We start from the raw sequence: 15,750 nt of genomic DNA on the forward strand, positions 1-15,750 counted from the left end.
GGAGAAAATAACGGGAAAAACCCACTCGTTTCCGCATGTTTCGCCATGTCATGACATGTGTTTAAAATAAATCCGTAATTCTCGCTATCGAGAATTTATATTGTTTTACTGTTTTCTCAAAAAGTAAAGCATGTCATGGACTAATATTTCAAGAGAAGTCTTTCACCATTACCTTCTGTAAACCCTGTAAATTATTTGTAAATCTGTGAACTTTTTTCTTTTTTTCTGTACCGAAAGTGTATAATGGGATAAAAACTGTGTTTGCTGGACACATGTTATCAGGCAAAATACTATGTGTGCCTAATCCATCTTGTAACATCAAATGCACAATCCTATAACCTACCTGCCACTGCCATATATTGACTTAAAGTTATTTCACATTGGCTGTTGATTTCAAAAAACACATAAAATTACAAAATATAAAAACAGATTTACTTGTTTCTTTGGTTTATTTATTTCAATAACAATTTCAATTTTGACAAGGCAATTATTAATCATACTAAGCATATTTTTGGATAAATGTTGCTTAAATTGTTGACAAAGCTTTAAAATGCAGATGGAAGATAAAACTACACCTTAGTATTTAGCTATACATATATTGAAAGCACTTCAAGATACATCTATCAATGGAGAACAAAACATAAATAGAAGAATGGAAGGTCACTTACGGGATCAGAATAAACCCAAGAACAGTACAGTGAGCTACAAGTACAGCTTAAACAGTACAAAGTCTATGCAAAGTGGCTTTAGCAGCTATTTAAACAAAAAATTGTTTGCAAAAGACAGCACCAAATATAACTAAAGTGTTAAAACAAACCACCAACCGGTTTAATTCATTCAAAATATTAATCCACATTATTAGACGGAATGGGTGCGATATTTAACACATGAAGGGAAAGACAGTTTGCCATGCCAAATTTATGGTCAAACATTTCTTGAAATTTTTATTTTTCTTCAGTCAAGGAGTTGGAGTTTTGAATTTTCATTTGAGATACTCAATGATTTTTTTTTTTTCACATAATATTATTAACAGTTTAGTTTAAAAGATACAACATGAGATATTGTTGGGACCCCACACAAACACGACTCTGAATGCTTTAAGTAATTTGTGCATTCTTCGCAGACTGTGTTTTTTTTTTTTTTTTTTTTAAATAGCACTCTAGCACTATCTGCAACAAATCAGTTGAAGAAGAAACAGAAACGATCAGCTGATCAGGGCCAACTATCATGGTTCTGCTCTGCGGAATTATGCGATTACAGCCAATCAAATTATGTGATCTACAGGGCACCATAAGCACAGAGTTCCTCAGTAAGCAGAGAGATGAAATTGGACCCAGCAGAAAAAGTGCATAATCATTTCCAGAGTTCCAGACATAGACATTACTTAGGAAAAAAAAAAACAGCATAATCATTACATACTGGATTCTGAGTGTATGTGGGTCACTCACAATACAAATATAGGGTCCAATGCAAACATGACCCCTTCCAGGATTTTATATTAAAGTTGTACCACAGAAAAAGTGCCCTTTCTGTATGGTTGTGTGAGCTCAGTGGGTTCGGATCTGGGATCTCCAGACGGAAGAATAACAAGGACCTTGGACAAGTCTGTCTCGACCTACATAGTACAACAGCTGTCCAAGTTGTTAACACAAATACATTCAACAGTCATACTGACAATAAAAGGTGTGAAGCTTAACCATAGGATTTGGATACCTTTTCAAAATGTCCATAGATTTACATTAAACTTACAGGGTTTGAAGATAATGATAGTGGAAAGCTTCCCTTCAAACATTAATTTCTGAGGTGCTGTAGTTTTTGAGAAATGAGTAAAACAATGTCATGAAAATATGTTTGTAAATTATTAAAATCATTTTCGCCTCATGAGACGAAAACTATATTCATGACATTGTTTTACTCATTTCCCAAAAACTACAGCACCTCAGCACATAATATTTTCAGGGAAGCTTTCTACTATCATTATCTTCAAACTGTGTAAGTTTAGTGTAAATCTGTGGACATTGTGTTTTTTGTCCTACAAAAGTTACATAGACCCTTTAACCATTGAAATATCAAATAGGACATAGAATTAGCTGTTGCAAACTGCTTACCAAACGGAAGGACCTATGGTACAAATGCATCAACTATTAATGGCCTGATGTTTCGACACAAGTAGAGTCTGTCTCAAAATATTAAATAGGGATAGTTTTAATTATGAGGGCTAGCCCACAAGTGATCTGGTGTTTCAAGATTTAGTCAGGCTTTTTAACACACATTTTACTGATTTTCAGAGGGCAAAAAATACAATCAAAAAACCTCAATCCAAAAACTCAAATGTGTTTCTAAAGCAACAAATTTCCCCAAATAATAACTCAATATAAAAATAAATCTACATCTGCATCAGATGTTCATTCGCCCTCTGAATTAAAACTCTAATCTAGAAATAATCAAAAGGGTTGGCAATAAAATCATAACAACAATTATTTCTGTACACAATTAACTCTGGTCCAAAATCGATCAATCCTACACGTAGGTTCCTTTTATATACAGGGTGTGAAACTTTAGTTTACAAAAAGAGTGAATAAGCATACCATCCAGGCCCTTTCTGGCAGGCAATACAGGTCCGATACACTTTTTGTGCCATAACTTAAACTCAAGAGTTATAAAAGTAACAGCTGAAAAGGTTGTTGATGTGTGTGTCTCCCCCCCCCCCCCTTATTCATATCAAAAGTTGATAAAAATCTAAAAGTGCAATATCCAAGATTTAATGTTTTCTCTTATTGAGCTGTGAAAAAAAAATTGGGGCTTCGAATCCCATCACAGTAATGTGCTTGGACTCTGAGAGATTACCCCTTTTTTTGTTTATTTCTTGTGGGTTTAAAAAATACAGAGGTTTTCTTTTTACTGGAGGGTGCACTAAAGGAAAGAACTTTCATACAAAACAAACTTGAAAATTTGATTTTCAGTTGTACCTTTCAGGAGGTTTATTACTGTTTAACAGATAATTAATAACAAAAAAATAAAAAATAAAATCTTATTCACACTTTTATTTGAGATTAATTTAAAGAAAATAATACAATAATTAAGAGTTAAAATTATTGTAACAGGATGGAAAGTTTTGGAGTTTTGCAAAGCACAGTTTATTCAAACCATTTTAGTTTTCAGAATAAATTTAAACTAGTAAACTCATTACTAGCGTCATTGCAATACATGGGTTCTGGAGTTATCAAGAATAAAGCACCTACGCAACAGGGTGTGGGTTCGAATCCCGGTCATGACACTTGTGTCCTTCTCAACGCCATGGAGGTAAAGGGGTACCTGGGAAGGCAGAGATGGGTCTTGTAATTGATTTAGCTTAGTGCGCTACATACTTGGCAGCACAGGCTGTATAAACTCCCCATGGTGCCGAGATGGATTAAGGAATGAAATAAATGTTCGAGTAGCCCAGGGCAATGATGTTCAAAACGCAATTATAATTCTTTGGAATTGCGCTATATAAGAGTCAGTATTATTGTTACTAACATACCATTAGCTTTACCCATACTTCATTCCTGTCAGGGAATGTTTTCCCTATGAGGGAAATATAATTTGCTGGCCAGGAATTACACATAGGCCACAAAAGCCAATGCCTCTGTTGCCCTGGTCTTATACAATGTACTTGGTCCTGTTGCCCTTTAAAAGTGTCCTGTTAACTTTAAAATGTTGACTTCATGCCTGAAGCCTTTGTCAGATTCATATTTTTGTGTGAAAAATAACCTCTTTCTCTTAAACTATATCACTTCAAAGGGTGTCTTTTATAACAATTTTTTTGTAATACCAACAACTGGCCAGAGTTCTTTACCAAACACATCTTTATGTTCAGTAAACTCTTGGTGTAACTGTTATCAATATTTGCCTGGACCCAGTTTGATGCAAAAAAGGCTGAAGATGGAGAACAATAAACCATCCTCCACATGGACGCCCAATAACTACTTAGATTTTTTAAAGCAATCCAGGAATTTTAAGCTAAAACTGAAAAGTGCATGTTTCTAGTCTTAGATAACAGACTGTTGCTTCTTAAAATAGAATAGGCCTTAAGTGTGCAACAAACAAAAGATATTTAACGGCGGGTAGCAGATACTGAATAAAATAAGCAAATAAGGAAACGTTTTGCTTCTTCTCTTTGGCAACAGTGTCTTATTCTACAAGGAGCTGATCAGGTAGGTCTAAGCAGAAATAAGTTAAACACACACAAAATGAATTTGGTATTTCTAATATTTCAAGGCAGTGGACACTATTGGTAATTACTCAAAATAATTATCATCATAAAACCTTTCTTGATTACAAGTAATGGGGAGAGGTTGATGGTATAAAACATTGTGAGAAACAGCTCCCTCTGAAGTGACGTAGTTTTCGAGAAAGAAGTAATTTGTCACGAATTTGATTTCGAGACCTCAAATTTAGAATTTGAGGTCTCGAAATCAAGCATCAGAAAGCACACAACTTCGTGTGACAAGGGTGTTTTTTCTTTCATTGTTATCTCGCAAATTCAATGACCGCTTGAGCTCAAATTTTCACAGGTTTGTTATTTTATGCATATGTTGAGATACACTACATGTAACTGTAAACACTAGTCTTTGACAATTACCAATAGTGTCGACTGTCTTTAAAAATGTATGAATATTTTAAACCACTTTTGTGGTAAGCGAAGTAAAACTTTCTACATGATTAAAAATATTGAAAAAGTTTCTGATACACGTACTTTTGTAACTATAGACCTTTTGCATATGACGTCATTAGAATAGGGCGCCCTCGTTTTGAGGTCAAGGTTGCTCATTGGCCCATCCTGTGCGCTGCACGTACGCAGATGTGTGTCTTCCATTGCACGTGTGATGACGTCAGTGCATAAGGGTTCATTACTACTGGCCAACTATTGTTTTTAAAACACCATGTTCGTGACTCAATTAAAAAGTATATCTATGGCAGGCATTCAAATAGGATAAAAAGCGCTAGGGTGCATACTTCTTAGTCCTCCTTTTTGGAGTCTTTTAACATTGTGTATCCCGCTCCGATGGTCATGGCGCCCACTACACACGTCTGCGCAGCGACTCGAAGCCTCATTAGGTATATGGAGGTCGACATTCCCTTTCTGTGCTTGTAGGAGACTGCGCCCCACACCAAAGCACCAACCAATGCGGTGAGACCTGAGTATTGCAAACAGACAGGAAGGTTAAATAATAATAATAGTAGCTTCTTATAGAGAGCATTTCCACCACCCAGTAACGCTCAAGGCGCTTTATACATTATTTAATCTTTTCCTGCAAGGTATTGTATGTGGGACTACATTTGAATTATGAGACCTACATGTACATGTACTCCTTATACATGTACCTGTACATAGCACTATGTACTGGTTTATAAGGTGCTGCTATGGTGCAACATGCTGCCAATCAATTTTTGTTTAATAGTCTTTAAACTTTCGTTTAAATTTTGTCTTAAAGAAGCCAGCTTCAATTTTAATTCAAAGAGCTTCTAACCCTTGAACTTCCACAGGCAATTCATGTTTCAATTATCCATATATTAAATTCACTGATGCTTGAAACACTTTCAACACTGTCCGTGGAGTACCCCCATGTTGATCAAATCATAACCTAAGCAATAAAACATCTGGCACGATCATTTGTGGCACCATCATTATCCTTTTTTATTCATAAATTCATAATTGACATCTTTCATCCATATCTAATGATATATGTTTCCAATAATAAGAGTAACTATAAATAAAAATATGAATAGTAAACTTGTGAGTACAACCATGGGTAAAATCTCTTTTGAAGGAGTGGTGGCTCTGAAAAGAGCCGGTTTGGTCTTGACGTTTCAAACAGTATACTCTGCTCGTCTTCAGGAGAAGAATTTCAATAATATTAGAGTCGTAAGTCTTTTTACAGCATTACAGCAGTATCAGGGCAGGAGAAAATAATGTTCATCAGCTCGTTGCAGGGAAGTGTTTGTATAACACATATAAAGCCCACCCTAATGTTAAAGACATTATTGGTAATTACTCAAAATAATTATTAGCATAAAACCTTACTTGGTAACAAGTAATGGGGAGCTGTTGATAGTATAAAACATGGTGAGAAACGGCTCCCTCTGAAGTAACGTAGTTTTTCGAGAAAGAAGTAATTTTCCACGAATTTTTATCGAGACCTCAGATTTAGAACTTGAGGTCTCGAAATCAAGCATCTGAAAGCACACAACTACATGTACGTGTGAGGAGGGTGTTTTTGTTTCTTTCATTATTATCTCGCAACTTCGATGACCGATTGAGCTCAAATTTTCACAGACACAAAATATGTGACTGGCTCTGTCTAAACATTTATTCTTTGTCCCAATTTACAAAAGTAAGATTTGTTATAGTTACTTGTGAAAAGAAACAACGTTTTCAAAAAATATTTCTATTGTTATAATGGTTATTCTTCATTCAGACTGTAGATAGACAGTTGTGGAAAACTCCTGTGAATATTCAAATAAAAAACAGAGCTGTGATGTCAAAACATGCAATTCATGAACCAGGCTTCAGGCTTGCGGTCCAGTGAAAAATTCGGGGCCTGACATAGAATAACCGAGTTGTATCCCTCCTCTCAACTCAACATGCTCAAGTAACAAATGAAAAGAGGTGTGAGTTGGTAAACACAAACAAATCTGAAGTAAACACAAACAAATCGTTGAGTTGAAAGCAATGGTTCATTTCAGAACCACCCCCAACTCATTAGAGATAGTCATTACATGGTATTACCGCAAACCTTTCCATATCCTTTTTCCACAATGCAAAATTTCAAATCCTGCATACAAATCTGTTATATTTGACATTTTTTAACATTAAACATGTTAAACATTCCGTTAATGACCTACATGTACATGTAGTACTACCTAGCAGATATGAAATTGACAAAAGAAATATATTTTAAAAGCAATGTACCAGTATTCAAGCCACCTGAACCATACTGTCCTTCCTCTATGCCTGAACAAACACATTTTGGTTTATTTATATTGTATTTTTTTATTGTGTCGGGGCACTTTTTGGGGGGCATTTTGTATAGTAACTGTCATCATAAATCTTGTAAAGCTACAATCAGACTGACTGGAAATCATTGCTGGACTAAAGTGGATATTTTTCTGCTGGTAGGGGAACCTGTTAGTGTTTTACGGCCGAGTGAATCATAAAAGAGAGTCAAACCATACAGAAATCAGAAGAAAAAAAATCTTGATAATCTAGTTTTTATTCCAATTTTGTTTCAAAACATTTATTTTCTTCATGGAATCATTTGTTTCTCTTAATTGTTGTGTTGATACTTTTGCCCTTGTTTCCTTTATTTTACACAAAATAAATTGTTACGGGTAGTGCCATAAAATTAGCACAGTTTGCGTAAACAGAAACAGAACATTATTTGTAGTGCCATAAAATTAGCACAGTTCGCGTAAACAGAAACAGAACATTATTTTTGGGGGCCATATAAACAGTTCAATGATCAAATAAAAAGCAAGAGCAAGATCACCTGCACATCTACTGCATTACTGGGGTGTGGCCCGTTGATGCATGGTTGATGTAAGAACTATTGTACTCGGCTGAAGTTTTTCAAATCGTAAGTATTTTAGTAAATAGTTCAAACGAGCCAATAGCTGCGACACTACGTATCACAAACAGTCTTCTCACTTGCTGTATCCCAACATAACCATGCATAAATTAACAAACCTGGGCAAAATTTTGACTCAATTGGTCATCAAATTTGCGAGAGAATAATCAGAAGAAAAAAAACACCCTTGTGACAAGTTGTGTGTTTTCAGATGCTTGAATTCGAGACCTTTGCTGAGGTCTTGAACTCAAATGAAACATTTTAGTGAGTAATTACTTACTGATTACTTCTTTCTCAAAAAACTACGCTACATGTACTTTAGAACTCACAATGTTTTATACAATCACCAGTTCTCCCTTGCTCATTACCAAGTAAGTTTTTATGCTAACAATTATTTTGACTACTGCAGTATACTGGTAATCATCAACAGTGTCTGTGCCTGGAATGGTGTTTTTGGGCAGATCAAAATCAACACTTGAACTTCATTATCATTCAATAAAAAAAAAAACCATAAAAGACTTCAGTCATAAGTCTACTGGCCCAACACTCAAACTAGTGGCCTCGGGCCTGCAGTCCAGGAGTGGGTTCAAGCCCTGACTACATTTATGTGTGATTATTGTTAAATTACTCTTGTTATACTTGTCATGTAAATGAGGGGTGGGGGTCGGTGAGAGTCACTGCAGAGAAAAGAAATCTGAAACCGGGATCCAGATCTCTGGAGGTACATTGACATGATGACATCTCCACCTTTTGGTAACCTCTGGGAGTTATACATACAAATGTAGACCTCAAGGAAGTTATGGAAACGGTATACTCAGTGCTACAGAAGTAGATCAAAGAGCAAGGTTTAGCTCATTTTGGAAGGGAAAAAAAACTTAGTTTGTTTGCCAGGTTGACTTCATAAAGTCTGAATTCAGATAAAATCTTATATTTATTATCCCTGTGTAATGTCTTTTTCAGTCGTGTCTGTCTCACCATGTTTTGGGATTGGGTTTTTTCTTGTCTATCTCGTTCATGTTTAGGATGTCATTTTTTTTTCCCGTGTTTTTTTCGGGCCAACATGGCTCTGCTCAGCGCCGAATTCTGCACTTCCATTTACCAACTCTCTGCTTACATGGAAGCACCGAATTTCTGCGCTACCTGTATTTAAAAGCTTAAAATGCCTAGTAATGTCGAGTATGCACACGCAGAAGCCAAAATTCGCCGCTACCCTGTGCAATTCGCTTGCCGTAAGCACATAATTCCCTGCTTCTGTAAGCGCCGATTCTGTGCTTACGGTAAGCAGAGCCATGAAATTGCGCCCAAGTTGTTTTCTACATAAAGCCTTGGTTTGAGACCTTATGTTCTCCCCCTCTCTCACAATGATCACAAGGCTACTTATCAGTAGTTTCTAGTGCAATATTTACTTTATTCACTCTTGCATGAAATAAAATGTCATCTTAAATTGAATTGATTTGGGGTTGAACAAAGACAAATTACTATTAAAGCCATTATACACTTTCGGTACAGAAAAAAAAAAAAAAGGGTTCACAGATTTACAAAACTTACAGGATTTACAGAAGGTAATGAAGAAAGACTTCTCTTGAAATATTGTTCCATGAAATGCTTTACTTTTTGAGAAAACATTAAAACAATATCAATTCTCGACACCGAGAATTACGGATTTATAGTAAACACATGTCATGACATGGCGAAACGTGCGGAAACAAGGGTGGGTTTTCCCGTTATTTTCTCCCGACTCCAATGACCGATTGAGCCTAAATTTTCACAGGTTTGTTATTTTATATATAAGTTGTGATACACGAAGTGTGGGCCTTGGAAAATACAGTTTCCCGAAAGTGTCCAATGGCTTTAAACTGAGCTAAAAAGTTGCATCCAATATTTCATAACATTTTTATTATAGGGTTCAATGTTGTGCACAATTTTATGTCGCAGGTTAGGTTTTCTGAGACTGCAAAGTTGATTGATTTGTTCTCATTTCAGAATGCATGAACTGTACGACTTGATTCCATCTGGATACAAATCTGAGTAACAATGGCCGAGCAAACCAAAGTCATCCTATGGTCTTATCCCCGGACTGTCTCTTCTACTTTTGTGAAGTGTATGAGTAATGTCCCCGACTCGAAAATGCTGTTTGAGATGTACACCGCTGCTAGGTTCTACGGACCGGAAGGAATGTTCTTTGACAAGAAAAGCCAGACGCCATCAGCATCAGAAGTTGCCCAAGCTGATCCTGGATCCGGTTTCAACAGCTCAATCTGCACGTACGAGTGGCTGAAACATCATCTAGAGACAGGGTACCCGGACAATAAGTTTGTGTTCAGCAAAGAGCTGACGTTTTGCATCGCAGGAAAGTTTGACTACATTCCAGATTCTGGCTACCGCCATGCCTTCCTGATCCGCAACCCTGCAAAGGTCCTACCGTCGTGGCACTTAGTGGTGACGGAAATGATAACTCTCATGGCCAAACAGGGAAAAATGCCAGCGACGGCAGACATTAGCAAAATTTCATTTGAGAGAGCATCCTCTTTCATACAGGCAACGTGTGATTTATATTCACACATCAAAGATAAAGGTCTGGATCCCGACCCCGTCATCATAGATTCTGATGACCTTCTGAATGATCCAGAAGGTGTTCTGTCCAGGTTTTGCCAGAAAATGGGAATCCCATACAGTGATGCATTGCTGAGATGGGAACCTGGGGTTGAGGTTGTGGAAGACTGGACTGTCAGCCAAGAACTGCTGAACAATCTGAAATACACAGAAACCTGTAAGAACTTCCGCAAACATCCTTGTTTTTTGAAGCCAAAACCTAAAGCTGATCCAGAGGTGTCAGCTGAAATGCAAAACTTGATTGATATTTCAATGCCATACTACACACAGATGTATGAGAAAAGAATGAAGTAAAAAACCACAGTGGTAGTAAGAACAAAATGAACCAGAAACCTTTAATTAAAAATATGATCTTCAAATCAAGAGTTACGTATTATGATGGTGAGTGGATAGCATTTATGTAATAAAAAGGGTATGACAATTAAAAAGTGGTTGAACGTGGGCGTGACACGCGAGCTTGTACCTGTGCTTACAAGACAGTTTCCTCATTCCTATTGGTCGAGAGCAACGGCCGGGCAGTTGTTCCACATCACGCGATACGTGACCAGGCCTCGTTGGGTTTAAACCACTAGTTGAAAACCTCTTCACCACACATTGATTCCCTTATTAAAATCTACATATGTAGTATCAGAGTAAGTTTAATTCATTCATATGAGGTGGGATGTAATTAATTTGTTTAAATATAGGATTTGTGTAGAACTAATTTTTGTGTGTGTAGCGAAAGGTCTTTTTTCGATACTCTATATTGTTTGTTAAGAATTGTTTGTCAATTTGCGCATTGATGCCAATTTGCTTAAATGAGCTCTATAAAAGTTGCGTGTTATTATTAAAATATTTTAAGTGTTTTTAAACAATAAATAACAAAATGTAGTGGGAACCTATAAAGCTTCTGAACTAGGTATTCTGTCTGGTTAAAGTGCTGTGTCATTGTATTTTACCAGACGTTGATTTCACCAAACTCTTAGGATTAATCTTAGGACTTACATAGGAAGATTTACTTCTGTATTCGAAGACGTTAGGATGCATTGAACCTGTCCTAAGTAACTTGAGATAGGATTAATTCTCTAGTAATTTGTGAAATGGGCTGCTGTTCTTTGGCTGTATAGTGAACTCTCTGCAATAAGACTTGCACGAACGTCTCCACATTTGATACAGGGGAGGGCCTGCAGAAGTGTAGTGCGTGGCGATGCACATTTTCCCCAACAAAAACTTGCAGAGAAAACCATAATAGAGTGCTCGAGAATGCACAGGCTAAGGGCTTTTACAACCAACACCAGATATAAAAGAAAACATTCCCAAAACCTTGTGTCAATTCAGCGTCCTTTGGTGAAACATTAAAACTCCAGAAAGCCAATTACCAAGCGTGTTCAGTGCCATTAATGGTGACAGTAATAAAGTAGTCCCCTTTATTGTGTTTCTTGTCTCGTAATTATTAAACATAATTGTATCTTACCAAGCGGAACGAACGGTTCATTGACGGCCTTCCTCTTCAGTTTCTCCGTTACAGTCTCCTGGTATTGACCGTAGTCGATGTTCGGTGTTTGTGTTGTTCTGGGACTTGCGGAATTAGACATCTTCTTCGTTTCTGAAGTCAACTGGTCAAGTATGAAATCTGGGAAAGAAAATGTGTTGAGGAATTTCTTAAAATGGCTGCTGTTCTTCTGATTGAGGTATGTGTGAAGTGCAACTTTGGTGAAATTTCTTAGTAAATTAAGTGACTATTAGATCTTAATAAAAATGCATGAAGCTGTGAAACGATGCTCATTAGATTCCATAATTTCTTTGTATAATTTCAAAACAAAAACGTGTTCCAGATGGTTCAGAAATCTCATATTTTCAACATTTTCTTCATAACTGACTATTAATGTAGACAATTTAACAAAAGTTTGGCTGCTGTTTACGACTAAAGACAACTCACTAAATACTCAATAAAAACCCAATATTTATGCTACTCTTTACAAACTGAAAATACCTCTCTCAAAGTACTTGAACTCGACTTTTGCTAACTGTACTTTAAAAATGTTGAATACTCTTAGTTTTTGCTACTCTTTTAAGTCTTACTTTGTAACTCAAAAAACCTGGCCTTGCAACTGTTAAAACTCAAAATCAAATACTCGCATGAAATACATGTGTACTCAACTGCAAAGGGGTGGTCGCATGGTTTTTGCTACTCTTGTCTTAGTCTTAAAACTATGACTGCGGTTAATTCTGCTATGAATGGGGGGACGATAGCGTAATGAACCTCATTCTTAGATTAGAAGTAGGTTTTTGCTAATCTTTCTATCAACTTTGGTTGATCCTGGCCATCACATTAAGTTTGTTTTGTAATTTCCTGTTTATCTTGCTTTGTATTTACTTTTGCATTTATATTATTTATTTTATTATATACAGTGTGTACTGTCTGTTTGTATTTGTAATTGTTTAATGGACAAAATAAAGAATAAGAATAAGGATAAGAACTAAAACATCTCGGTTGAATTTTGAAATACTCCAATGTTTTTTGCTACTTTCTTACGATTAAAAAAACTCACTTGAATTTAATTACGCCCACTCAATGGCTTTTGATACTCTTTCTTACAAAATACAATACAACTCAAGAAAACTCACTTGTTAGAAAAAACTAAATGGTTTATGCTACTCTTTCATCCAACCCCAAAGGAAAACATCACTTTTTGACTTTGTTTTTTTTAGTTGAAGTTTTGGATAACTTTCCATATCCTGCCATGCCACCACTTTTTCACTCATTTTTACAAAATAGGATTAGGCCCCTACATCATCTTGATTTTTTTTATTGAAAAAGAAGGGGCGTGATACGGAAACTTTCCAAAGTTTTTGCTACTCACTCTGATATACTTTTTGCTACTCAATTTGAATTGTTTAGTAACAATTTGGTGAACATATAAAATAACTTAATAAAGGCAGTGGACACTATTGGTAATTAATCAAAACAGTTATTAGCAGTAAAAGCACACAACTTCGTGTGACAAGGGTGTTTTTTCTATTATTATTATCTCACAACTTTGAGGACCAATTGAGCTCAAATTTTCACAGGTTTGTTATTTTATGCATATGTTGAGATACACCAAGTGAGAAGACTGGTCTTTGACAATTACCAATAGTGTCCATTGTCTTTAATAAGTTATTTCTTTCTGTATCACCAACCCAACAACTCCACAGCACATGTATTGTAACAGTGTATAAAGTAAAGAAACATTTCTGTATACAGAAATGTTTCTTACTTTTAATTTAAAAGTAAATGTAAATGTTTCTTTACTTTTAAGTTTTACTGTAAGTCAACAGATGTGCAACTCTGGTCTGGAGTCTTTGGGTTGGTGATGAAAGAAAATATAACTTATTAATTGTTTATACACTTACAGTACACTTACACTTAAGGTTTGATGGGATTTTTAATATTGTTGTAGGCTTATGCCTTTTATTTTTAACAATTAAGTTATTTTATTTTAAAAAAATAAGTTAAAAATGTTCACCAAATTGTTACGAAACACTTTATCCTGCGACCATTTGTTCACTAAATAATAACTGTTATCAAAAGCAGTATCTCATTTTAGTGAAAAAGGGTGGTAAAGTAAGTATCATGAATTAAAATGTGGCTGTCGGAAGTTTTACCATGGTTTTACCCTTTCTGGCAGTGGTGGTAGCAATCAAGATTGCAATTGCATCACATTGTGATTCACAATGATAAGCCCAGATCAGGGATCAGTCCATTCAAATAAACAAATTACATATTAAACGATTGTTTTATTGATAATTCGTCCATTATTTCCTCACCGGAAACCTGTATCAATTAGTCATTTTTACCTGAAAAGAGGACTTCAGTCGTGCGTGTCGTCAATAAATCACAAACGCGTTTTCGTCGTAAAAATTTCGGCAGCAGACGATGAGGCAGCAGGAAGATTGATGAAACCACGGTCAGCTGGGGAGCAGTTGCAAAATAAGTATCCGAAGTAAGTGTGTAATAGATTAAACTTCCCAAAGTCTTCCCTTCACTTAAATCAGGTTCATCGCTGTTCAAACTGTGTACAAACTTTTTCTGTGATAGCGCCCTCTTTTGAAACGTTCTCCTTCCAGAGCCCAGGGGCCAATTTCATAGAGCTGAAAAATAGCTCGCTTATTTTACACATGTTACTGGCCAAAATTTCATGCCATAAACATTGCTTGTGACTGGTTGTTGTTGACTTAGCATAACAATTGAGTGGAGTCTTGGCCAGTTATCTGATTTTACTAAGCAAGGGTTTTTTTGCTTAAGGCAAGATTTTGTGCTGAAGCAGATGAAATTGGCCCCATGTAATTAGAATCATAATATCCCGGCGGCGAACAACCTGGGCGGACACCGTCAACCACTACAGGCTATGGGTTTATGATTAGACACCGTGTTCTTTTATTAGTTTAAATAAATAATAACAATAAAATTTAAAAGAAATTGGGGGAGGCCTGGCCTTATCTTCCCCTTTTTGGAAAAGAAGCCGGGCGATCAACTGATACTTAAAAAAAAGATTATTTGGCCCAAATAAACTGTTTGTTGTTTTCAAACAGCACTGTAAAATTTCCATTTTTTTTTTTTTTTTTAATGGAAGGGCTCGATAGCTTAACACGGGAAGCTCATTCCAAGCTTCCAATATTATTTTCCAAGTGGACTTGCAACAGGACGTGAAGTAGGTCTAACATGCTCATCAGTACTGATACCTTTTTGTTTTGCATTCTTTGGTCAACTGTTGTACATATGCAGCTTGAAGGCTGCCCGCATGAACACATCTTCTTCTGAGTCTGTTGGCGCAAAATCTTTCGTGCGGACGTGTGCCCTTTGCTTTTTTGTTCTGCTGGTGTATTTTATTACTATTTCCACTTTTAATGACTGCATGCTTCCTGTAACACCATACCTCATATTTGTGTGTTGTGTTGTTCTCAAAAAAATATATACGAGTCAAAGAACCACAAGTTTATGAGATTTTGACGTAAGTTAGTCAAAATGACTAATAGTGTTGTTTTGCCTAAGAGTGTAGCAATCAAACAATAGACCCTTCCCTGATAGAGCGGCCATCTTCCATGTGCACGACATGGAGGTAAAATCTTCGCCACTTTGGAGCGGAAAAAAACACAATTTTCACCGAATTCATTAAGTTGGTCTTACCATGCTACCGCCATGGTCTTATTATAACCAACTCTCCAACCAAATTACAATAATTTACTTAGGTATTAAATAAACCCTTATCCCAAAACATTGTTATAATTAACAAATTAAAATTATTATTAAACTAAATTTTGCAAGGACTGTGAGAAGTTTAGTTATTACCCTGGATGCATGCAAATTATTTACTTCGGATACTTAATGGCATTTGAGTTAACACGCCATGGGTCAATGCACAAGGTCACATGTGTCATTTACATACGGAGCACATCACGTACACACACAATCTGACAAGTCGATCACCGAGTGCAAAGGTCACGTCAAAGTTTATATATTTTTTCCGAACGTACAGTGTACCAAGTTGTATGCTGAACTTCGCTC

At 36.1% G+C, this 15,750-nt stretch overlaps 2 protein-coding genes across 2 annotated transcripts; one reads left to right on the forward strand and one right to left on the reverse strand.

The window, feature by feature from the left end:
• Positions 1 to 428: 428 nt before the first annotated feature.
• Positions 429 to 14,162, reverse strand: LOC139937286 (HIG1 domain family member 1A, mitochondrial-like). The gene is made up of 3 exons (XM_071932389.1): positions 14,043 to 14,162; positions 11,677 to 11,835; positions 429 to 5,180 (listed from the first exon to the last, which is right to left on the reverse strand). The coding sequence occupies exons 2-3, from the start codon at positions 11,795 to 11,797 to the stop codon at positions 5,002 to 5,004; spliced, it is 300 nt and encodes a 99-aa protein (XP_071788490.1). The 5' UTR covers positions 11,798 to 11,835; positions 14,043 to 14,162; the 3' UTR covers positions 429 to 5,001.
• Positions 7,461 to 11,670, forward strand: LOC139937285 (uncharacterized). Its single transcript, XM_071932388.1, has 2 exons — positions 7,461 to 7,619; positions 9,594 to 11,670. The coding sequence occupies exon 2, from the start codon at positions 9,645 to 9,647 to the stop codon at positions 10,515 to 10,517; it is 873 nt and encodes a 290-aa protein (XP_071788489.1). The 5' UTR covers positions 7,461 to 7,619; positions 9,594 to 9,644; the 3' UTR covers positions 10,518 to 11,670.
• Positions 14,163 to 15,750: the final 1,588 nt, after the last annotated feature.

Source organism: Asterias amurensis, chromosome 5 (genome assembly GCF_032118995.1).
Source record: "Asterias amurensis chromosome 5, ASM3211899v1".
NCBI classification, from domain to species: Eukaryota; Metazoa; Echinodermata; class Asteroidea; order Forcipulatida; family Asteriidae; genus Asterias; species Asterias amurensis.